This window comes from Nymphaea colorata, chromosome 9, assembly GCF_008831285.2.
Source record: "Nymphaea colorata isolate Beijing-Zhang1983 chromosome 9, ASM883128v2, whole genome shotgun sequence".
NCBI classification, from domain to species: domain Eukaryota; kingdom Viridiplantae; phylum Streptophyta; class Magnoliopsida; order Nymphaeales; family Nymphaeaceae; genus Nymphaea; species Nymphaea colorata.
Window position 1 is genome coordinate 14,455,139 of NC_045146.1, and position 24,995 is coordinate 14,480,133.

At 39.4% G+C, this 24,995-nt stretch overlaps 3 protein-coding genes across 6 annotated transcripts; 2 read left to right on the forward strand and 1 right to left on the reverse strand.

Annotated features, from left to right (window-relative positions):
* The first annotated feature begins 958 nt into the window (after positions 1-958).
* On the forward strand, positions 959-5,551 carry LOC116259836 (uncharacterized). Of its 4 annotated transcripts, none has more exons than XR_007574226.1 (7): positions 959-1,188; positions 1,530-1,697; positions 1,835-1,923; positions 2,650-2,811; positions 4,200-4,354; positions 4,904-5,032; positions 5,208-5,551. XR_007574226.1 is itself a non-coding variant. In XM_031637784.2 (6 exons), the coding sequence occupies exons 2-6, from the start codon at positions 1,586-1,588 to the stop codon at positions 4,910-4,912; spliced, it is 555 nt and encodes a 184-aa protein (XP_031493644.1). In that variant the 5' UTR covers positions 959-1,188; positions 1,530-1,585; the 3' UTR covers positions 4,913-5,182. The 4 variants fall into 4 exon arrangements, 2 of the variants coding, with proteins under 2 accessions (XP_031493644.1, XP_049935463.1); XR_007574225.1 differs by having other exon boundaries at positions 4,876-5,032; positions 5,208-5,548; XM_031637784.2 differs by lacking the exon at positions 5,208-5,551 and having other exon boundaries at positions 4,876-5,182.
* A 45-nt stretch (positions 5,552-5,596) lies between these two features.
* On the reverse strand, positions 5,597-7,940 carry LOC116259837 (uncharacterized). The gene is made up of 5 exons (XM_031637787.2): positions 7,605-7,940; positions 7,443-7,499; positions 6,915-7,158; positions 6,180-6,272; positions 5,597-6,054 (listed from the first exon to the last, which is right to left on the reverse strand). The coding sequence occupies exons 1-5, from the start codon at positions 7,674-7,676 to the stop codon at positions 5,864-5,866; spliced, it is 657 nt and encodes a 218-aa protein (XP_031493647.2). The 5' UTR covers positions 7,677-7,940; the 3' UTR covers positions 5,597-5,863.
* A 4,100-nt stretch (positions 7,941-12,040) lies between these two features.
* Positions 12,041-13,427, forward strand: LOC116261049 (protein FANTASTIC FOUR 3-like). The gene has a single exon (XM_031639644.2). The coding sequence runs from the start codon at positions 12,141-12,143 to the stop codon at positions 13,203-13,205; it is 1,065 nt and encodes a 354-aa protein (XP_031495504.1). The 5' UTR covers positions 12,041-12,140; the 3' UTR covers positions 13,206-13,427.
* Positions 13,428-24,995: the final 11,568 nt, after the last annotated feature.

A 24,995-nucleotide genomic window follows, 5' to 3' on the forward strand; every position in this document is an offset into this window, starting at 1 on the left:
AACAATAACATTATGCTACTACATGATGTATCTAACTCAAAAATTGATAGGTTTATTAGACACTTAAAAAAAGTGTTTTATGAATTTGTCCCACTTTTTAAAGTAGATACAACAGTAACACATTGTTGTTATTCTCAAAGTATTATGCTACCAAACTACCCCAAAAGGGTCGGATCGTTTGTCAATAAAAAAAACTTGTAACTGTTCTCTGAATTTGTTTAATGATTAGAGTATGTTCATGAAACATTGTATTACAATGTTTTATGAGCATATTATGATCATTGAGGCAAATTTATGAGAGAATAAATGTATCCCATTTTTAGGCAGGTTTGTAGAACAATAACATAATGTTGCCAACCACCTCCAAATTTTTCATGTATACTACTTGTTGGCCGATGAAGTGACTTTTTCATCAAAAGGCGCAGGGACCAGTGTCATAAAATTCGGACCCGGATTGGTTGATTTCAATGGAATCAGTTGCAAATCGGTACCACTTCTCACACTTTTTTTTTTTATAATTTTAAAAATATTTATGATATTTCTTATTATTTTTTTATGAATATAACGATAAACTTTAACCGACTCTGTTGAATGGCTGATTCCCGGTTGACAACAAGATCGATTCAAAACTGGTAACAATGCAGATCCATTCGTTATCGAGTTACTGTAATCCAGATGCTGATTGGGTTGAACTTTCTAGAGTGGTAAAGTTTGGTCAACTTGATAAGTCATATATAATTAAATAACAGTAAACTTGTTTCAGAACGTAACTACGCTTATAAACTTCACTCTCGCATGTGAACAGTGATTCTTTGATGTTCTTGTCGAATCCAAAACAATATAAGCTACATGCTCTAATCGAATTCACTTTGGATTTAAGAATTGATTAATTACCGAACTTGGCTCCAGTTAACAGTTCCACCATGGTTCTTATTTTCCCAGCTATGTCTGGGAAGGCTGACTGGTCTAACGCTAGGACCGGGAAGGAGTTTTCTGCTGGCCCGCTCTCCTGACCTCCTCCGCCCAAAGCTCAATATCCCGGTGAGGTTGCGCTTCACCCGCCAAAGCCAAAATCCACAGCCTCTCTCTCTCTCTCTCTCTCTCTCTCTCTCTGAGAGAAGGACCTTCGTGACTCCGTCCCCTCTACCAGCTTCCTTCTTTGGGTGTTTCTCTCCTAATTGCGAGAAGGTGATGCCTTTTCTTCTCCTTGGTGATGAAGTTGATTTGGGAATGCATTTGTTTGCCTCTTGAAATTCATATATTTTGTGCTTGGAACTTTTGGAGTGTGTCTAGAGTAGTTTTGCTCTTAAGGTAAAAAGGGTATCTTCAGTATGAGGTTTTGTGTATCTCTATGTGTCTCATGTCTGAGAGAGAGAAGGGTGAGGATAAACCTATTAGTGGGAGAGAGACGGGTGAGTATAAACCTATTAGTGGGTCTTCCTTTTCTGGGGAACGGATGAAGAAGCAAACCTAATAAGCATAATGATTAATTAGCAGAAGGGACCTTAGTTTTCCTTATTTGATCGCAGGACGCGACTTAGAACATAGCTTCCGAGGCAGCAACAGCGAAGTGGTGGTTTTTAAAATGCTCTCTCTTGCGTCACAATCTCCTTGCTCTACTTTTGGCGGTGTCCCTCTATCACCGTTTGGAAATGTCTCCACCGCATCCTTATTTTGCAGCGTTCGCCTACAACCAAGTAATGCTTGCTTTATCATTTCTGCTGCTCATCATCATCGTTGTAGGACTGCTATTCTCCTGTTCTAATTTGTGTCTTAAGTGTCTTCACCCCTTAGTTTTATCCTGAACTAAAATTCTAAACGTGTTGCTTTGCAGAAATCTCTTGGCTACCACTTCATATTGAAGCGAGAGAAAGAGCTCGACAGGTGAGCCCAAAAGTCAGGAATCGAAGGTTGCAAAGGAAGGTACAATATATCTTTCTCTCGTTGCAAGAAAGAATGCAAATGGTCTTGAATGCACGCGCACATAATCTCTCCTCTTCAAGAAAGGTTCTACCTTAATGATTCTCATTGCTGTCGTTATATGAGAAGAAAGAACAAGTACCTTTCTCAGTTTCTATTTCATGATAGCGCATCAAATTTATAGTACATGGGTACAGTTTCTGTAAGATGATTGACGTCTAGGCCTTTTTCTCATGCTATTGGTCTTTTTTCTCGCCTTCAAATTTCAGTCGGTGAATTTAGTGGATAGCAATAGTACCGTTACCTGTTCGTTATTCTCTCCTGTATAGATGCCATTTGTTGATTCTAACACCTTCGCATCTTGTCTTGTAGCTCATGCTTGTCAAGGTTCCCTTTTTTTTTTGGGAGAAAATGTCATTGAGTTATCTATCTTATTATTGTGTAAATTTTGTGTAAAGCTGGAATATCTCGTGAATGATATTTCAGAAAATTTTGGCTCCTTAAGATTGGGAGGGCAAGTTGCTTGTTAGTATTCGACGCCATGCAAATTATGTGAAATCTTCCTTCAAGGCTGTCAAGTTCTTGGGTCGTTTTTTCACTCTTTTTCTGACACTAAACTGTTTATCTTTTCTTATCCTTGTATAACGCTATCTGTTGGAGTAACAATCATTATTTCGTTGTGCATGATTAACGCAATATTGTCATTAACATGTCAGCTGTTTTTGCAAGTTCAATGGCACATCCAGAAGACCACGGCTTTCTGTTTTCTGTTCTGGAAAGCAGTTGTACGCTGTGCTGGTTGATGATCAAAATAAAAAATGTTTATTTTGTGGAAGCACCTTACAAAAGTCTATGCGTGAGAGTCATGACAAAGGCACTTGCAGCACCATGGTAAGTACTTTGCTGCATTCTTGCATAAACTATTTAACCTATGCACATATTGGTGGTATTGCATGGGAGATGACTGAATGCTTACCAATCAGATGTTTTGATTGAGTTACTTCTTTTGTTGTCAACCCCTCCTTCAAGTCTATAACCTTGTGATGCAGCAAATGGGACTATCGATGTTAAACTCTGCAATCAACTTGAACTGAAGATGAAGAAGGATTTGAGAAACTTCAATTAGTTAACCAAACTAAGGGAAATAAGACACTAGTAAAGTAACAAAACATGAAGGCAAAGAAGCAACAAAGAAATCAACGATCCCTCCTATTGGAAAACCATAGTCAATTTTAAATATAAACAGTTATCCAGCTAACTACAACTAAATAAAATGGTGCAATATGTGATCAAGCTAGGGAGGGGATGTATACATGCCTTCTTCGGCGATTGTCACCCTTGAACATCTATGCAAAGGTGCTCCATCTTGTCGGGGTTTTAGATTTGTTGCTGTCATATAATTACCTGCACTGAAGTCTCGACGGTTGGCCTGTATAGTGTATTGCAGACCTGGGATTTGGTATCAAGCGAGCCTTAGTCCACTCTGTGTCACTTTGTTTGCTTAGTTACCTTTCCTTCCCAAAGCTATGATATTTGCTATGACAGTTTGACAATGTTTTAGCTGGAACTTTGTAGTTGGTGGGACATACATCCTTTGCCTAACTCATGGAGAGTTACTGCTTGTGTGTTCCCTCATAAATCTTTTCAGTGATCATCTACTTGCTAGAATGAGAAGCTGCACTTTGAACCTTTTCTTTTTTAAACTGTTAAGATATCAGATCGTTCAAATAGGAAAAAAAAAAAAAAGCATACCTATAGATGGCTACTGTCTCTTTGTGGCACTTAACGGAAACTTAACCAGAGAATCAGAAAAATTGGACTAGTTATTGGTCTTGGGCTTGTGTTTTATTTTGAATGTGGATTGTATTTGGCTCGGTTGAATCAATACTTTCTCTTAAGTACTTGGTTTCGGCATTTGTTTTTGTTGTTATGTCTCTGCATAGAGTAGTAGTCTCTGCTGTATCTAGGGCTTCTTATCACTTATCTTATGTTTTCCAAGAAAAGTAGCTACTCTTTGTTGACTCTGATAACTAACTTACTGTAACCTGGTTGCCTAAGCATGCTTAAATTAGCGGTTTTGGAGATTCATCATTACTTATGTGTTGCTCTTCCTACAATAGATTTTTTTTTTCCTTGTGGTTTTTAATTTTTTATCCAACTAGAGGCATGAACAATTGAGCAAACATAGAATTCATTATTCAGTTTGAGAAAATGTAAACTTGTACAGCAGTGGTCTTTCATGCTAGTAATGGATTAGTCTCTTTGTCTGCTGTCTACAGGAAGCTGCGAAACGTGTTGGTGAAGAGCTTGTCAAGACGTGCATCAGACAGAAAATCCATGAAATTTCATCCTATGACCGCAATGGTTTTTCTCGAGGAGAGCGAATGAAAGCATTTGAATATGCTGTTATCAGACATGGTTTTATACCACCATGGTAAGGGAACAAGCTTCATGTACGATCTAGTACAGTATAGGAATGCAAATCCAATTTCTGGGACTGGCTGTTCAACTGGATTGAATAACCAATTTGCCCCATTTATCCAGTTTCTTATATTAGAATAATTAGTGCCTCTCTAGCGCAGGTTGGCTGAGCTGTTGGATAGTTCCTTGATTTTGGTTATACTAAATCTGGTGGCATGTGTTCCATGGGAATTTGCCAAGGGTTACTGAAATGCTCTACAGCAAGGGCTCATCCTGCAGTGGTTGTAGTTGCTTAAATTGATGAAATTACACTCACATATCCGGCCTGGCTGGATATTTGCAGATGGCACAACTAGCTTTTTGTTACTGAATCAAAGGCATTTGGGTGCCACCACTACCAATAAATGGTCCCCTTATACTCCAGGAGATATTATAATTACTGTAGTTTAGCTGAATTAAAATCACAGGCCCCTTTTCTCTGTCTTGTTTTCCACATGGCTTCACACATGCATTGGGTTTGTGACTCTGTTGCAGGAAAAGTGATGGTGACATTCTGTTGCAGGAAAAGTGATCAATACTCACCATAAACATTGCCGTTTATATTCTGGGGGAGATAGGATTGCCAGCGAGGTCGTATCTGAAGCCGGAAACTGAATTCTGTATTGGGTTCTTTCCCATGTTTGCAGAAAATGTATGTTACTTTGGAAGAAGCAAGACTCTCACTCTAAAACTTTCTCCCATCAGGAGTTTTCATATGAGAATTTTCTCAGATTTTTTTCAGTCAATTGTTCGGGGACGAGTGGCAGAATTTTCAGATCATTGACAACCATTCTTTTGTTTCTGTTTCCTTTCTTTTTCTCTTCCAGGTAGAGATGTTCCCTGGGGCCAGTGATCTTAGAGCCAAGTAGATTATATGATGCGCCGGGCCTTTGCTCTTGTTCGGAACAGTCTGAAGTTGTGAAACCTAGGTTGTAGGCTTCGAGCCTTTCAGCCTGGTTTTCACCTAGGTGCCTATCACTTGTGCTGGTTATGCGCCTGTATGAAAATTGTTAAAAAAAAACCTGCGTTATCGTGATTGGGTAATTTAAATGCTTGATTGTTCTAAAATTAACATTTATATAGATTGGATCTGTACTATTAGATACGCAAAACGACATAATTCTGAAACATTTTCGTGGCCTCCACTTTATTATGCACGGTTCACATTTCTGATAAAAGAGAAGACGACCAGATCGCAGTTTTCACCAACTTGGACGCAAGGATATTCTTTCAGATTTATTGATATTAACATATTACACTTGATTGATTACCATATATGATCCATGTGGTTATCATCAACTTGAATGCATAGTAGTTTGCTTCCGAATTATTGATATTCAGGTTACATTTGATTAATGTCTGTGAGTCAAATGAGGGTAGTATCTCCCTTCATGGCCGCATGGTTGGTTGCCTGTTTGTAGGTCTCAGAAGAATGGGAATTTATCACCATGCTGTATTTCAAATATCTTACTAATTTTCTCCACTAGTAAGTCCACTCGTTAGGAAGGCAAAGTGGTTCAGGAGAAGGTGAACGCGACCTTGATGCAGCTAAAAACTGGGATGCTCCATCTTCCAGCCCGACAGAATCGTCATTAGTCGAGTTCAGATTCCAGTAGTCCCTGTATTCGTAGCTTCTCCGATCCCTTTCCTGATCCACTGGCTTCCTTACGGTCCCTAGCACATGCATCAAGAGGCAGCAACCAGTTGAATGAATGTGTCAAGAGAGAGCAAGAACAAGGCCCAAAGAGAAGAGATAGAAGGTACATGAGGGGACGATCGAGTTTAAGAGTTTTGCGAACCTTGGTGGAAGACTCCAGAATGTGGAGCGAGCCTGTGAGCACTTTGATTCAGAGCATGCACCACGCGGGAGGGGAGCAGAACCGTCGCACATGCTGCACACGCACATGAAATTTGATAATTTAGTCGACATTGTCGTGTCCCTTCCACTTGCTCTGTATATTATTGGAAGAAGGAAGCCGTATGGGGGATCATGATGGGTGAACTATCATTTCGAACTTTTAGTTCTAAGAAGAGATCAAGCCCATTTAGAACTTTTAGTTTTAAGAAGAGATCAAGGTCTGCGACACCAGAAATATAGAGCCAAGTTGGGAACTAATTAGGTTGAGGTTTCTAATCGATACAAAAAGTAAGAGCTGATGTTCCTCTTTGCTCTATCGAAGAAGGCTGGCCTTTCCTATGGAACAGGAGGAAATAAACCCGGTAGCGATTGGAGTAACTACGTAACATTTCAGGCATGGGGAGTGGCTTGGGTATTAGAGTTTGGGATATTTGATGGTCATACACCCCATGATTGAACGCTGCTGAATGTTTCGGCCTGTAACTCTCCTTTTTCCTTAGAATCAAAGTTGGCTGCAGAGTCTGTTTGATGTAGGAATTATTTTCTGTCTGGTCATTGGGCTATATTTCAAGCATGATTGATTAGTTTCTAAATGTGCTTGCTTTGGAAAAGATCCCACCATAAAGCTGGTAATTAATTGGTTAACTCGTGGAGAAAATTGCAGTTGGGTGCGTGCCTGGCTTATGCCAAGGATGGGAGCTCGTGCCAGGCCTTCTAGGGAGGAAGAAGCCAGTTCCAGACGATCCGTTTCTGCTGCCGCCTGTAGTGGCCGACCCTCCAGAAGTAAGGAAGAAGGCCTGCATCCCCGGCCCACCAAAGCTCAATGGAGATGCATTTCGCTTGTGACTTGCGCTACCCTTGGCTTGGGCCGTATTCTTCTGGCGCCATTTCTGCCGTCGGCTGCCATTACTCTTCCCGTTCTGCTCAGAAATGAGACGCTTCCATCAACTCAAATGGAGTAAACATGAAATGGAAGAGAAGAGGATGGTGAACCGTTGTAATGCATGGTGCATTAGTCCGCCTTATTACGGGTTCGGAGATGGTATGATCCACGTGGTTGGACGGGCTCGGGCTCGCACAAGCATGCCATTCAAATCCAGAGATGAAAGAAATGAAGAATATGATGTTCCTAACATCAACCAACGCTCAGCCAAGCCGGCCATGCAAGTTAGAAAGAGAGAGAGAGAGAGGCTGATGTTGGTACCTGAGGAACGGAGTCATTCAACTCCATGCCGCCTTGCTTTAATGTGGATGGAATTCCCTGAAACGATCAACCAAATCTAACTCAAAAAATACATATTCTCTCTTCTCGGTAATTGATGGAACATGACACTGTAACTAAGATGAGAAGCGGGTGATGGCTGACCTTGAAGGCGCTACTGTTGTCCTCTTCAATGAGACATTCAGGAAGACATACGCGCACTGCCTCGCCGGCCATGAGAGAAGGAAAGTGGGGAGGAAAGGAGGGACAGTCGCTTCCTGTCCCACAACTGTTCCTCTCCAACTGCTTACCAACGAGAGCAAGCTCGATATGAGGGAGGACTGCGGGGACCGGCGACTGCCTTAAAAAAGGCTACGTGATGCCAAAATGCACCCCTCTTAAGATCATATTTCAGAACGAACCATTCCACAGTGCCCCCTTTGCCTTTCACGTTTTTCTGTTTATTACGACGATGATGAGAATTCAGAGATTATTTAAACTTCACATTTCATTATGTATAAAAATATACAGAGAGAGAGAGAGAGAGGCTTGGTTAGTCGGTGGGTCAGGAATGGTGGTTGATCGCTAATCTTGAAAATTTTGTGGTTTTTGCTTTTGGAGAGATCGGGTGACATGAGGAAAGCTGGAAGTGAGTTGGGTTGGGTCAACCTCCTCCTCCTTTCCCATTGGTTCGGTTGTTGTAGTTATGGTTGGTCTTCTCTCTCTACCATCACCACCAACGCCTCTCTCTCTTTCTCTCTCTAATCTCCAAATAATTCATGTTGATATAAACGTGAACTGGTGTGGTTGGATGAAGTTGTATTTAGTCTTGTGTCTAGTGAATTGGAGTGTATATCTACACCATAGTATTTCTATAAGATTTGCCTGCTTCGACCTCAATAAAATCAGATATATACCTCCTTCATGTAAGAAGCTATTTTGTAAACTATCTCTTTTGATCTTGAGCAGATCCATTGTCACCAATATCTAAATCAGATTCTAGTCCGCTTTTGAGCACACTTATGTGTTTCAATTCAAGCATATGCTAGAAATTCCATTGCCAGTCTGTTCTTGCTCTGCTGTTCTTCATATACGAGAACTCTTTCCCTGTCGAACGGCGTCTTGGATCGGATTCGACATCAAGTTCCTGATCATGCTCAAGGGCTGGTTCCCATAAGCCTGCCTATATGACGTTTGCCAATCACAGCTTGTCTTCAGTAGAAGCCCGAAACTTCAGTGTATTTTATTTGTTAATCTGTACCACCGGCCAGTCTCCCCCCACCATCTTCCTTGTTTAAGATTTGCCAAAATATGTGGATCAATACAAAACGAGATCAGCAGGAGTTGATTAGTGGAACAGAAAAGGTACCCTCAAGTCCAAAGGGCCAAAACAGGTTCAATTACTCACAGTCTGAGACCTTTGAAGAGTATTTATGAGGTTATCCTGAATTAATCTAGCTAGCAAGAAATTCAGTCTTGGGCTGGATTTGTAGTTCAGCTGACTACAGTAGGACATATAGATATATTAGTTCGCACAGATCGAAATTCGTCAAAGTTTATATCTTATAAATATATATACACCTAAATAAACTGTTCCAAGAGTACTTTTTGTTAGGTTCGGAACAGAACTTACATATGGGACTATCAGGAAAGAAAAACCATGAAATCTAATTTCTGAACCCTAATAAAAAAAATAATGCATTGCAACAAATGGTTTCTCTATGGTCTGATCAGGAAGGCTGTCAGCACCAGTAGCAAACTCTCAAGGAGCACCAAATTTGGCACTGGAGCAACATAACTATAAAGTTTTTTTTTCCCTAGTCTCTTAAGATCTCTTGGTTTTCATGGGCGCAGGGATTGGATTGAACCACCTGTTCAACCTCTAAAACTCCATTGATAACATTTGCCTCTCTCTCTCTCTCTCTCTCTCTCTCTCTCTCTCTCTCTACCAACTACACATGTAGGTAGTCAGAAGAACAGACTCCAACCATTCAGCTCTTGGATAAGTGTGACTCCATGTCTGGCTGCTCATTCTGTGCGCAGTTTCAACTTTCAAGCAACAACCTGAGCTTGCTGCCAAGGTGATGCCAATTGTCAAGCATCTATATATGGAAGAATCTGGTGAACTTTCTTTTGAAGCATTGGTTCTGATGCTGGAACCTGTCTGTTCAAGCATGAGGAGGCGATGCTAAGAAATCAGCAATTGAGAACATCATCAGGATATTTCATTCTTTGTCTGTCACGCCTAGTGGCTAATGATTGAATGCTGTATAAAATACTAGGTCATCTTGTCTCAATTTTTGATCATCATGATAAAATAATGTCTTCAGCTTTGGTCGTGGTCACCAATTCCCCAGTTGGAATATCCCAATGTTCATATTGGGAGATTGCTAAAACACATATATTTCTCTTCTTGTTGCCAATATCCATATCCGAATCTGATGATATTTAAAAGTTTGGACAGTTTTTTTTTTTGTTTTTACCAAATCAAAGTAACTGACCTACGAGCAGTCAAATATGGTAATAGCTAGAAATCGAAATTTGATCCATAGATGGCCCCATTGAAAGATGAAACACTGATTCCTCACTTAGAGAACAAGGAAATAATGCGTGGATATCCCTCTTTAGAGATGTAAACAGTTTGAACCTAGTTCAGATTCACTGTTTAACCAGATCTGAATTGGGATTCAAACTCTGCTTTAGTTAAACATGAAATTCTAAAACAAACTTCTCTCTGTTGCTTACATGTAAACGGATGAGATTCTTGTTGCATCTCAAACTGCATGGGTTTGTCTGAAGCAGTTATAACTGGAAAAGGAGGGACTCCGTTGAAGATATGAACCAGAAAACTTATCTAGAAGGATAATTATGCTTGACTAATACAAAACCAGCGGATATTTCTAGGCAAACAACTAGAGAGATAAAAATAATTCAAATTATGAATAATTTAAATACTTTGAAAGTTGGGTCCCTCCAAATTTCATAGAGAAAAGAACCGAAATCTCAAAACCATATGCTAACAATTTAAACAATGCGCTCAAACCCAATTTTACACATTTGGATTCCAGAGAAATCAATGAAACCAAGACTATCTTGGAGCTGATACAAGTAATTAGTCCCCGATTTTAGTTAGTGGTGTTTGATTGACTCGGTTCGTAGTTCCAGGTGATCAATGACTTTAGGATTTTTGTTCTTTTCGTTAATTCCCCAAATTGCATTACTGTACAATTCATCTACGTACCAATGTAGGTGTGGGCATCTGGCTTATGTCTGGAGTTGATCGTGAAGGCACACAGGAACAGCAAGTCTACCTTTTGCCTGTAAATTTTTTTAAAACGAGAACACTTTTTTGTAATATTTTTTTGTTTAGGTATGGGGCATACTTAGCTTAAAAACTGTCAAAGAGTTTGAAGAAAAACTTTTCTTAACAAGAAAAGAAAAAATTCTGCAATTTTTTTCAATATTCTTTTCAACTAAATCACATTTTTGTTTTTTCTTTTTTAAATCATTACGTCGCCCAAAAGGTGAAAAAGTAATTCAGTGATCAAGATAATATTGGAAAAACAATTGCAACCAACATGTTCTATTTCCAGGTTAACGAAAGTTCACTGAAAACTCTTTTTTCACAGTTTCTTAGAAGCTGTGTTCTTTAATAAGAAAGTACAAACAGTGATCATTTACAGGGAGAAAGTAAAGCCAAGAAATAATTCTGTATTTTTTTTAAGAGCATTGAAGATCTCGACATTTTTAGTAGAAAATAAAGTTACACAGGCAGGAAAAGAGATGGTCCCAAAGTCCTTCCTCTGAGGTTAAAGGGTTGATTCAAAACCTGGATGGATAGTGAGGCATCCATCAACTATTACTTAGTATCCATTATTTATAGCATAAAAGAATAACACCCACATAAATCAGATTTGACAACTGAATTTTTATCAACCATCCATCCCACAAGTTATTGACAGATACATAAACATGGGACTGCACATGCAAAAAAAGGGCGGAATCTAAGGTGGGGCTGGCAGGGCCTGACGCCTATCCCTCCACCCCCACCTTAAAAAAAAAAAATTGCAAAAATCGATATGTAATTTTAAAAAAATATATTTGTTTTATATAAAAAAAATTGGCCAATTATATTTCGACTAATGTGACCTTCCTCGTAAAAAATATATAGCTGTCCAGCATCATCTTAAACTAGTGAATTGGACTATTAAGGAGTAGCATTTCCAAAGTTCTCGCTGATGAGAGAGTAAATGTGGGAACCAAGAGACATGGTTTCTGAAACGAAGGAGGGAAGTTATAAATGAGGCAGGGGAAAGGGGAAAAGGGCAGGGAACCGAGTAATCGCTTTCAGCAAATATTGGGGAGAATCAATGGCTTTCTGCTGACCTTGTTGGCTTTCTTTTGGAGTGAAAGGAGAAAGGAATAGAAAAGATCGTTTTCTCATCTCCGAGAGAAAAAGGGTGGTTGAAAGAATAGAAGTGAATGAATCATGCCGCCTCCCTCCCACATTATTCCTTAGTTGTTTATTTATCCCCCATGGGTCTTCTTTTTTTTTTTTTTTTGTCTGTGCCAACTTTTTGGCATCTATAAATGAAACAAACTTTCTACTTCCCTGACTTCCGACTGTGCATGGCGAGCACGCTTTCTGTTCATGCGTGACACTCTGATAACAATCAATATAATCAACGAAGGGAAGTGGAGATGACGAATCATACGCCTCATTTCTTCGATCTGTGGACGTCTCTCCAGCACCAAAGCCAAGATCTAAACGAGAAGCAGAGGAACTGCTGGGACAGCGGCAACCAGCTTTTCCCCGTCGGTGGCCACCACCAACACCAGCGGCGGTTGTTTTGCTTCTCTGGCCCCACGAACATAAGCTTGGATTTGTGCACTGAGAGCTTAGGCTCCGAAACAGGAACTCACGCCGAGGACGAAATCAATAGCCTCTTCCACCATGATCAACAGACTCCCCACGACGCCTCCTCTGTTCCGGAGAGCTACGATGCCCCTGTCGCCTCGGCGTTGGCCTGCCGGCGAAGTCGCTCCTTCGGACGCCATGAGAGGTCGAAAGAGGGACTGCCTAGCTTCCCTCCACCCTTGTTCTCCTCCTCCCACCACGTCCACGTCAGTTCCCACAGGGAGAACGGGCGGTTGGTCCTCCGAGCCTTCACTCGCCGTACTCGGAACTACCTCGAAGCCCAGCGAATCGACGGCCGCCTCCGCCTGCGGCTTCTCCGTCCCATGGCGTTCCCGGAAAACGGCTACGAAGACGAAGAAGAAGAAGAGCAAGACGAAGGGGAAGAGCAAGAGGAGAACGAGCAAGGGTGCCAAGAAGAAGATGGGCCAGAAGGCCACGAACTCGTTCTCACGCACCACCAACAATCGAGACGGAACTCCGTGGTGCTGAAACGCCAACATCAAGCAGCGGCTACTTACGTCGTCAACCACCACCATTTCGTCAGCCCGCCTCCTCCGCGATGGTGGAACGATCCTGTAACCTCCTCGTCGGCTTTCTTTGTCAACAACAGGAGCAGGCACGGTATTCATTTTCCGCCTACTACTATACGTTCTACCGTGGCCGAGGCAGAGGACGGCGAAGGGGAGGAGCAGCGGCGAGGTGCCGCTTATAGCCGCTGTTCTCCGGAGGAGACCGAGTCCGCGCTGGGCATGACGACCCTCGGAGGCGGCAGATGTACTAAAGAGTCCCGCCAACCTCCAGCGTTCCTCCTTTGGGAGCCACCATTCTACGCCGTGACTACTTCCTGAGAGGCGCCACTCTCTGCAATTGCCTTCCTCCTCACGTTTCATAGCTCCTGATCATCTTATGAACCCGCTCGTTTTGATCCTTAGTCGCTGTTAGCATCATTGATTGCTCCTTCAATTATCGGTTGCTGTTAAGCACCATTTGAATCTTACCTGTTCTTAATTGATGATACAATCATGTCCCTTTTTTTTTTCTATATATTTTTTCCTCTGTGTTTGCATCCATTGCGCGATCCAACACTTACTCCGGCTGAACTAAGTCTCGACCTTGAGTACCTCCCAACTTTTGCAAGATTAGCTCATTTAGTAATCTCGACTTTCAGGTTTCCTCATCCAGAAACGAGAAGAGAAATACATTGGCAGCGTCAACTTTTCATCCTTTTGGCTTTTTTACTCAACTCTGGTTGAGACTCAAATTAGGAAGGATCCCTTATTGATTATCCTCATTTCTTTTGATCTGCACTCGTCCAAAACTCGCGCAATGTTTCAAGCAAGTTGGATCTACAGATCTTAGAGGATTCCAATAATAAGCTGATCCTTAAATCTACATGTCATCTAACATTTTTACTGGGACATCACGCATAAAATTAGAAACTATGTGCCAATTTCGAAGGATATGCGGTCAGGGATCTCTGTCTCTCAGCAGTGTGAGCCAGCCGTAACTAGCAGTGACTCAAGACGACGGAGAAAATCCCTTGGAGGACCAAGTTGCTGATGGTAACAACAAAGAATAATGGCTACTTTAGAACTTGGATGAACTTAGGTTACTTAATTCAAATTAAAAGTAGTGTCTACCACCGTCTACAGTTTACAAGAAGAATAACACTTGAACAAAAATGCTAACAAAAAGAAAGAGAAAATTTGAAAAGATCTTGCAACCAAGCATAAAAGAGGGAGCACCATAGGGACAAACTTTATTTAGGAAGCTTTATCTAGTAAAAAAGCAGATTTGGGTGGAGTAACCCATGGTTTATTGATTGTATATACCATTTCTTGCATTAGAAAATTCATATATGCCTTTCCATTGACGTTGCGAACTTGTTTCCTGAATCAAGTATTTAATATTAAGCAAGATTTTTTTTTTCTTTTCCATTTCACTATGTAATAATGCCCTGCAACCTGAATTACTAGTCCACCACTACCATCCAAAGCACGTCCGGGCGGAAAGGTGGAACTTTTGTTCTTTGGCATTCCCTCAAAATAGCATAACACCAAAATGTCTTCTCCACAACACAGATACCTACCTGAGTTTTAATGTCTTGTGTTTGCAAGAGAGTGCAACGCAAACATCCTATAAGAAAGGAGTGCAAAGAGAACCACATTGTCACTGGATCCAGCATTTGCTATTGTCTAATATGGTGAACTAAACAAGTAGCTAGACAAATTTACCAAAAAAACCAAAAAAAATAGGGAAAGTTGCTTTTTCAAGAATGTGTTTTGTGGATTCTATAGCGAAAATTATTTTTTGTGTAATTTCTACTTTATATAAAAAATAGTTGAATATTAACCTAAAAACCCAAAAAAAACTGTTAAAGTGGCAAAGAATGTAATTTAGTGATCATACAAAAGATTGAGCTAACATTTTTCTTTTGACAAGCCAACAGAACTTCACTTTATTTTTCTGCTCAACAAAAAAGACTTTAAGGCCCTCCATTTCCAGCTGCACATCTACATCAAATGACAGCAGAGACGTAACACTCAAGAGAATTAAACTAGATACATATCTTTTCACATGTCCCTAACCCAACCACCTGCACTGTGCTGATAGTTTAAAACCAACCTCTGTCAAAAGATCACATAAACTTTTTAAACGCACAAACATAACACTCTAGAGAATTAGACTAGATACATATCTTTTTCACATGCCCCTACTATCTGACTTCAGACAATTTCACTTTGTCCCTTCTTTGATAGTTGTTATAATAAAAAACCAATCTCGATCAAATAAACTTTCTCCAAACTAAATTAAAAAGATCGGTCCCAAGATTAAAATTTCTCTATCTACCAACAAACTCGGGGACCTTTCTTGGGGTGAGATAAGGCTTGGGCCCCGAGTCTAGGTGGTGCCATCTAGTAGTTAGTCGGCCTAAGATGAACGCCTTTTCGCGCGTGAGACGGCAATGATCCGCCTGCAACTCCCTGTCGTCATTCTTTCCTTCGATCCATAAAACCTTTTTAATCCTCCGGAAGAAAGAAGGACGGTGACCTAACCTAGATCACCACCGCCCACCAGATCCCCGGAAAATGACGAACGAGAGTGGTACCACGGAGCGGGCCAGCAGCCCATGTGAAACTCTTTATACCTTCGTACCCACAACAGTAGGCGTCGGCCACCCGGCATCCGATTCAGAGACCCAATATCGCCTTTCAAGATATGCACGGTACTCGTTTTAAAAACGACATGGATTAGATTGCTAAGTAGATTTGTATTATGTTTACGGAATATGAGGGCTCGGCGTGTTCAATTATGTACTCATCTATGACATCCCCAGAAGATGCGGCAACAGGGGCTTCCAACAGTGCGGCACACAAAAAGCGACTGCCATCAACACGACCTCCTTTCCTTTTGGTGAATTCCTGCATGTTTTTGTCATTGTCATGGTTCGTAACAAGAAACTTCACGACATTGACTCAGTTTCCTGTCGCCTGGTGTTGCCCTTTCACCACTTACTTTTTAACTTCTTTTCTCTATGTGAAAGAGGATTACACTTCAGCTAGCATGGGCAAAGTCATGAAATTAAATTTTTAATTGACGTTCAATAGAATCTATTCAAGTTTAACCACAAAGTTAAACTTTTATGTCCCATCTAGCTCCTACTTATCTAGGACACACAGACGTCCTTGTCCCCGACCCTTTTGTCACTTTTTCTTGCTTTCTTAATTTATTTATTAATTGGAGACCACGTAATATCATTAAGTACGTGTCAATAAAGATCGATGAACAAACAAATAACGTGTACGAAAAAGTAAAGTTACATTTGATTATGCACCGGGACTTCACCCCTCCCCACCCTAGTAACGCACAGGCATATAGGCCATACCTGTACATGTCTCCGTGTGTACGTATACATGTTTTAAAATTGTGTTAAACAATATATATGTAATCATGCAAATGCGTTTGTGAATTCTACTTTGATTCAATATTTACTGTCATCCAAGTTGTTTCCATGAAAGCTATTGGTTCTTTGTTAGAAAAAATTTGGTACTACAAGCGCTGTTAGTTTCCTATAATTAATCACATTTTAAACTCAAAAATAATTGACTTGCTTCATGTTGCTTACCAAATCATTCTTAAGATCGTACATGGTAAATCACACAAAAAAGTAGCTGGTACTATAAATTTTAACTAAGATGTTTTATTTTTTGTTCCTGACACAAGTGATTTGTGATATATACCCCATTTCTCACATATATGTACTAAGAATTCTCCCTTGCCGACATCAGCCAGACTACACCCGAGCCTTGAAAGGCCCGAGTTGAGCTCTCTTCAAACTCTAGCTCACTAGCTCAGCTCGAACCAACCGTGCCCAAGTAAAATTCAAGCTCAGCTGAACTGAATATTCAAAAAATAATCATAATAAGCCATATTCCTAAATTCAAGTGCCAATGACATGGTTGAATAACTCACCATATTTTTTCCTTATTTTGAGTTGAGAATGTCACAGCAACCCATCTGAAGGAATAACAAAAAACGGTGACAACATCTTTTATAACATTGGTCAGTTGGCTAACTTTTGGAAGAAGAAGCCAAGAAAAGAGGTGAGTTGGGGGAAAAAAAAAACAAGAAAAGAGGGGATCAGTTTCATCTGAATGAGCATCCCAAGCTGTGGACATAATGACAGGCGCAGATACAAAGTTCCATAGCATCCGCATTAGTTTAACATTGTGCAGACGGAAAGTGGCCGGAAAAGGGGAAGGCCATGCCTGACAGACCAACACAACGTTCCCCACTACCGCCCGCTACTTACCTACTTGTGTTCAACGTCCCCCCTTTCGTCATATGAGATGCTAAGGTTGGTAGGTAAGGCAACCCACTTGATTGATTCGCTGTATTTTTGTGTGCATATACATTTAACGAGTCATGACTGGGTAAGCTCGAAAATGACATTTTCATTAGCTTCGGATTTGAACACAAACCACAACCCCGAACTCATGGAGGCCTCTAGGATCAATTGCAGTGATCCAAGTCTTCGATTAATTGAACGTCACACATGCATAGGTTTTTGGAGCTTGTGATAGACCAAAAAAAAAATGGAGGGATGTACAAGGAAACAACAGCCTCATCCACCTTTTGATCAGCCAGTTGAAGGTTAAGACCTTCAATCAAAGTCTGTGGCGCCTAAACATGACGTGGTTGTTTCAGATGTTTGATTACTCGATCCAGAAACAGGATTCATGATGATATCATGTTTCTTAAAGAAATGACATATTAAGTCATGTATTTCAGAAAACAATGTTCTTTTGTCATAAGTCCTCAAAGAGTTGTGAATAAATTACCAATACTTTGTATAGACAATGAGATTTTAATACTTAGAAAAAAGATATATAGAATACCAAGGCATTATCCTACTATTATCCTCATTTTGAAATGTCATCCAGTCCTCTCTTGACTGCAAGTAAGCCTCAAGAGGTACAATATAGCTAGTCGGCATAGAGTCTGAAAGAATGTAAGTCTCCAGTTCAGAAGAAGTCTCCCTATTTCAGTTTCGACAGGAGTTATAGGTGAGCACGGCATCTAAGGTGAAGAGTGCACCACTGACCTCGGAAGCATGGAGAATAAGAGAAGCAAAGCATCTGGATCTCGTTTCAAGCAGTAGGGATGCCCCCTCTAGGTGTATGTTCTTAGGGCACAACTCTAGCAACACAATACAAAGTTCAATTTTTGTAAAAACAAATGAATGACCTAATCAGTCTATAGTTTTTAAATATTTTGTAAAGCTTTTAAGTTTCTACTTGTATATATATATATATATATATATATGCACAAATTATTTGTACACAAATAACTATAAATTACTTTTTAAAGGCTCAATAAAATAGCTGAAATCCGAGTCAGCAAATGCCAGGCCATTGGCAACCGTCAGTATGAAAAGCTAAAACCGCCACGTTTTCTTCCACACGTAAGATGAAGGGGAGTCACTGTCAGCAAACGCATAGTGGACCTTTTTGCAGTGACGTGGCAGCCAAATCTGCCACGTCAGCCTCAGCCCCGAAACCCACAAACTTTTTGGGTGGTGCACCTTCACTTCTTCAACAACATGCCTCCCTCTCCCTTGTGTGGTCTTCCTTACCCTTCGACAGCTCCTCCCCCTCCAACCACAAGGCAAGCGATCAATCCAAATCCCCACTCTTGGCCTTCCATCGTGGTTCTATAATCAGGTGCTCCCTATCCTACAGCAGCAAGCAACCAAGCATTTCAATGTCTCTTTTGTTCTCTCATATCCACAAATTCCCCTGGCCCCCTCTAGTGAAGTCTATCCAACTAGAAAAACGACTGGTCTGCTTCTTGCGCTTACGAGGCCAACTAGAATATGATAAGATTCGCGTCACATTCCTTTCAATGCATTGTTCTTACTATTGGAATGTGGAGCCTGATTCATACTTAATAGGCGTCCCTAATTTCTGCATTCATACTTAAATGGCTGAATGTTTATTTAGCAGCACTTCACTAACACTAACTAATCTGCCGTAGAATATATTCATGTTGGCAGCACCTATACAAGCACTAAATAACATAGCATGGAATATTTTTAGTATCAACTGTAACAGAAGTAAACTGATACTAACTGTTTTCCTAGTTACAATACTGAAAGAACTACATACATGTAATTGGACAAATTCAACAGTTGGGACCAGAAAAGCCTATCGTGTAAGCCATATTTGTATGGTCGGCCTTTGCAAGAAATTAGGGTACTGTCAAAAATACCATGTATCTTTCTCCTCTACATGTTTTTAGATACCCAAATATGTGTATCAGTAAATGGAGTTACTAGCAAAAAAACTATCTATTTTTCGCTGCAAATAGAAATTTTCACCTTTCATGTCATCTCCTTGATGGTTGTCGCACTCCGTAGGTATACCATAAATTTCCTCAATAACTTGGCTTCACAACACCTTACTGGAGAGAAATCTGGAATCTGGAGTTTGTAATCCGTATAAAAGTGGCATTGAGTTCAAACACCTACATGACTTCATTTTACAATTAGAACTTTTCCCACAAAACCTACCCTTGCTTGCAACAGTAAAGAATGGAACTTTAGTGAACCAGATAAAAATTATTACTCTTACTTAAATATCTGTCAATTTTATCACAAAACGAAAAGAATATGCTGAATTGATGCAACAATTCAGATACATAAACATTTACACGAAAAAATGTCCATTTATGTAACAAATGTTAAAACAATTTCAATGCTTATTCACACATATATATGTCAAAACAATTTCAATGCTTATTCACACATATATAAACAACTCAGTCTCAAGCTCGTTGGAATCCTTCATTTTTTATTCTGGATACAGATGTGAATCCAAACTAGTTAAATAGATTAGCTTTCCACAATTAGTCCAGATTGTTTGGGCTGGAGTTCACATCCAAATTTCTGGAGTGAGCAAAATCCCAGAAACACCGGTACCTTATTAACCATGGACGAGCAAGCCCCCAGCCTTATTGATGATCAGTCAACTTAAGACATAAACATACTTAAAATGACTGAAGAAAAACAAAACCGTCCTCCACATCAAGTAGTTTAGACTGATACTCACAAGCTCCCACATCAGAGTTTTATATCGCTGACAGAAATTAAAAAAATTTAAGAACTTATGCAGCAACACGTGATGATGAAACTGCCTTTTCATGATTCTTCTCCAACTGTAACATATTCAGTTTCAAAGCAACTATTAATGTGTGTGTGTGTGTGTGTGTGGGGTGGGGGGGAGACTATGCGTTGAAATATGTACAAGGTCGAGGCACTTTTGTTGATAGTCAATAAGGCTTGAAAAGCTGGGGATGCATAGAGAGAACCAAAGATCAAAGAAACTGCAGTCTGTTCTCCCTCTCTCTCGCCAAATCCATGTTGCCAAAGACAGGTAGAGTGACCAAAGGATGACCTAATATTGGATGCTCGAACAGCCAAAATTTTGGATCATCTCAACAGCAGTAAGAATTTCGAGTCCTTTTAAAGAGATCACAAGTTCATTTAACAACCCCACAAGGATTTTCCCATGTTTTCTTTGAGTATCAAAGATTCAAACAAGTCAATATTTCATTATTGGATATTAAAAAAAAGGCCTTAACATCACAAACACAAAATTTGGTTTTCTCAGAAACTTGACTAGCAATGTTCAGTTGGTTAGTTGATTTTTTTCCTCTGGGCCTGTATATCTTTCATTTCATGTGCATGAGTAGCCTATGATGAGACTTGAATAGCTCATGCATGGGCATTGTCTGATGGAAAACAAATTGTGCACCAACAACAAATGTTTCCCGTTTTTCGCTTGTTGAAATTATACAGAAAGAGAAACATTCACGCTAATATTGAGGAATTCAAGGAACCATTTGTCCATTCTTAGCCTTAGCTACTATACTAGTTGTTGTTTGGTAGAAAGAAACCATGAAGATAAATTTTCAATGTTAATATTCACAACGAGGGAAAATAAGGACAAGGAGAGGAAGAGAGAGAAGAAAAAAAAAGAAGAATAGTTTTTGCCTTCTATCAACCTGTAATCCCTAAATAAACAGGGATTAGAGAAAACTTTTCACAGTTCCCTGAACAGAACATGAACATTAAATATTTCTTTTTAACACTCCCCCTCAAGCTGGAGCACATATATCTATTATGTTGTTCAGCTTTGTTGCAACTCTCAAAAGACCCAGAACTAGCAATGAGTTTAGTGAAAATGTTTGCTACTTGACCTTCAGAAGCTACGAGATAGATATCTTTCCTTAATGCACCAAGTCATGAATACCATGCAATCTACCTACATGTACTTTGCCTTTTCATAAAACACTGGGTTAATCACAGTATAGGTGGAGCTTTATTGTCACATACCGTCATCATCATCAGTCAGACCCCACCCACATCATTGTAACTACAGTTTGAGTCGCACCTTTCTACTCTGATTGAGCACTTAATCACTCTGATTCAGCATTTAATGAACCATAGTTTGCTTTTTACTCTTCCACCTAACCAAGTTTTTGCCCTACAAATATAGAAATACAGTGACTGACTTTTTATTATTATGATGCAAAAATATTACACTAAAAATTGGTTTCCATGAGCTATTAAATTTGTCCCCCCAAATCAAGATAGTGAAATATCCGAATACACAGTATCATGCTTAGAGATGCTTTAGCAAACTATCTACATTTGAAGATAAGTTACTTCTAAATATTCAAAGTTTGCACAAGAAGATTTGAATCTGAAAATGCAACCATAAGAGACATTGATGATGCATGTCTTTTGATTGGTTGATGTCTCATGGAGCTAATTCCACTGGCTCTAAAAACTTGATTGAATTTGCTTTCTCATCCTTTTGGATCCAGATTCATATTCACGTTCAGTTCTCAATCACATTTCTGAATCCAGATTCATATAAGGTCCCTAGCCACTTGTTCAGATCCCCACACCATATCCAAATCCTATACCTCTATCCAAACTTTGATTGTATCTAATTCTCGATCCACATATGGAGTTGGAAACAAATATAGATCCAAATATTGTTGCAAACCCTTAATAAGCAAATCCAAAGGTCTGATCTGAATTCAGGACTTCAATTCCGATTTGGACCTAGATCCAAACTCTAGGCGCATATCCAGATTCAAATCCATATTTTAGATCCATGTTCTAGATCCACAATCATATTCTGTATGCATATCTAAGATCTATGATAAGTATTCAAATCCAAATCCACAATCTAAGATCCATATCCATACAAAGCCCGAATCAGTGCAGTGCATGAGGTCCACTTCCCCAACTACCCTTGCTCTCTAATCAAGTGCCGAAATCGTCTCTTTTTCTCCCTCTCTTTCTTTGTAGGCCAAAATTGTAAACTCCAATATTAGTAAATCTCACAAAACAGTGCAGGCGATTAGTGAATACAGTTGACACTTATCAAATGCACGTGATTAGTGATTATAGTTGACACTTAACAAAAATATTATATTTCATTAGTTTAAAATATTTTAACTCAACAATAAGAAAACGTAGAAACCTAAAAAGCAAGCAAAAAGTTCTAACTCAAATATGGTTATAGGAAGTAGTAGTAGTAGTACCAAGAGAAATACAACATTAGAGAAGGAACATGGATAGACATGCAGACCTGGTACCTAAAAGAAATTGACCCACTTATATGAATCTGTAACTAAAGGAATAAACAAAGTATCCTTGTAAAGTGAAAACACACAAATCACGAGCAGTTTATTTTAGCACTTGATTCAACAAGATGATAGTTTGTCAACAATATACCGCATAACGCATAAAGAACTAAGCAATTACGTAACTCAACCCCGCATCCACCTGATATTTGATAACAGCTTTAACAATACCTGGACATGGAGAGGATAGCCAAATAAACACGTCGTTTTGAACCACAATATGGTGAATGTCCAACAAAATTTTCCACGAAAGAACCAGCCATGAGTTCGAAGAAGCAAAAACATTGAAATCAGGAGAGGTCGAACCAATTGGCATTTCCTTCCTTCCATAACCAACATCAGAAGGTCCAACCAGGTATCGGAACCAATATATAAAAAAGGAAGCAATAATTGTAGGATAACCATATAAGCAACTTATGACCATTGGATTGGCGCCCTAAATATCATATTGTATGCATCATTTCAATAAACAGATGGACAAAGGAGAACACCACGAGAAAACATAGACCAACTTGGGAAAGATGGATCCCAGTGTGAGCAAACATCAGGAAATTATCAAAGAAACATGCCAACTTAGCAAGATGGGTGCTGGAACGGACATAAAATATGGTGAAAATCGCCAAACATTTATCGTTCTTCTTATCTATCAATAAAAGAAGCGGACGATAAATCAGAGCCAAGAGATGGGAAAAGATGCAGATGATAACAGGAAAAATAGCCGCCACTACCTTCTCTCTTTATTCTTTAAAATAACGATGACAAAACCTCAGTAAATAAAACTCAACCAGAACAAGATGAAAAAGAACCTAATTATCATCTTCCTTGGCATTCACGACCAACATCAGAACCAAACCTCAAAATCAAGAAATGGAAAGGGGGGAAGTGGGGAAGGGAGAAAGAGGGGCGTTCAGATTATTGGAGAAGCAAACCGAGACGCGCATTAAATGCCAATACCAGATCGATCGAATGGCCTTGCCTTTGTCGATTCCTCAAACCCTCTTATCGCCCGAGTACCCACGGGCGAGAATGGCGACGGTTGTGAGGTTCAAGATTTAAGTGCAAGGACCGCGGGAAATGAAAGCGCGCCGCGTCGTTCAAGATTAAATATGGAAAGTTGCCATTTGTCGCTTCGTATTAAAATTTTAGATTGTTGAGGCCTGCCTCTTGCTTTATAATTGTAAAATTATACTAATTTCATATTTTTTAGCAGAATGTGATGCGTTTTATTAAAACAAATATTTATGAAATGAAGGTTTTGAAATAAGAAGAAAAAAAATCGCTAGCTAACGCGATTCCAATTGATGAATTTTAATTTACCCTTCGTGGCACTTGCACAAAAATGTTTAACATTAATAAAGTTTCACATTATTGAAAAAAAAATCTTTTTAAGTTTTTTTTCACTTTTTTTTATTTCCTCGTTTATCTTGTCAATAAGTTTGTTTTTCTATTTAAATATAAACATTTTCATCATAATGACACATGAAATTTCGTGCAACACACGTTTATATGCATTGTACATCATGGACCATGGATACTTTTTCACTTTGTTGTTTTAAATTAGCATAGCTTAATTGGTCGAGTCGAGTTAAAAGCTTGTAAAAAGTAGATTTCTAGTTCGATTTTCATAGGTATTATGTTCTTGTGTTTTAAGGCGGTGAAATTGGGATTGACCCTCTCGCTCACCCAAAATAAATCTACACACATATGTTTTTAAATTAACACGTAACGTAAAAACACTATCTCATTGTTTGAAACAATGATGGATGTCATTTTTTATATGACATTCAAATATAATATAAGCACTACGTGTTTTGAAACAAATATACAATATCCTTGTCATGTATGTACGTCATAAGAACATAGTTATAAAAAATTTGCTTCTTTATGGAACAACCCCAACATTTTCACCTAACAAAAATTCCCCGTATATTATCTCCCGTCTTACCTACCATTCGGTGGAACGAGAACTTAAGATCCTGGTGTTGGACTGGTTTAACTCGTTTCTAAACCGGGAAAAACCCAGTTTCACCATGACATAGTTCAGGTTTACCCAAACAGGCACAAACCCACCTTCTAGTCTCAAAAACAGGTTTTTAACCTGATTTTATTATCATCCAAACGGGGCCCAATTTTTTTTTTTATTTGACCTTTTTGTTTGATTGTTTGGAAAATGAAAGATGGACACAACCACTCACCACCTAACGGCTTTGACAAAACGAACCAGATGTCTTCCACTGAAGCCGGAAAATTCTAGAGAATAGAACAAGAAAGTAAACCCAACTTCACCGACCTCTTATTCATTTGCAGTTTCATGAGAAACTCGAAGGAAAGCTAGTGCACTAAACAAAGAGCCGGTCCGTTTCAATATATAATAAAATAGTATTCTCGACACATTTTTCTATATAATAAAACATTAT

Bases quoted from the DNA above. Each gene is read 5' to 3' on its own strand.
- LOC116259837 (XM_031637787.2), bottom strand. From the start codon at position 7,676: ATGGCCGGCGAGGCAGTGCGCGTATGTCTTCCTGAATGTCTCATTGAA. The intron at 7,159-7,442 runs GTACCAACATCA...ATTTCTGAGCAG, and splicing joins TGAATGACTCCGTTCCTCAG to AACGGGAAGAGTAATGGCAG. The intron at 6,055-6,179 runs GTTCGCAAAACT...TGCATGTGCTAG, and splicing joins TTCTGGAGTCTTCCACCAAG to GGACCGTAAGGAAGCCAGTG.
- LOC116261049 (XM_031639644.2), top strand. From the start codon at position 12,141: ATGACGAATCATACGCCTCATTTCTTCGATCTGTGGACGTCTCTCCAG.
- LOC116259836 (XM_031637784.2), top strand. From the start codon at position 1,586: ATGCTCTCTCTTGCGTCACAATCTCCTTGCTCTACTTTTGGCGGTGTC. The intron at 1,924-2,649 runs GTACAATATATC...TGTTTTTGCAAG, and splicing joins ATCGAAGGTTGCAAAGGAAG to TTCAATGGCACATCCAGAAG. The intron at 4,355-4,875 runs GTAAGGGAACAA...ACTCTGTTGCAG, and splicing joins CATGGTTTTATACCACCATG to GAAAAGTGATGGTGACATTC.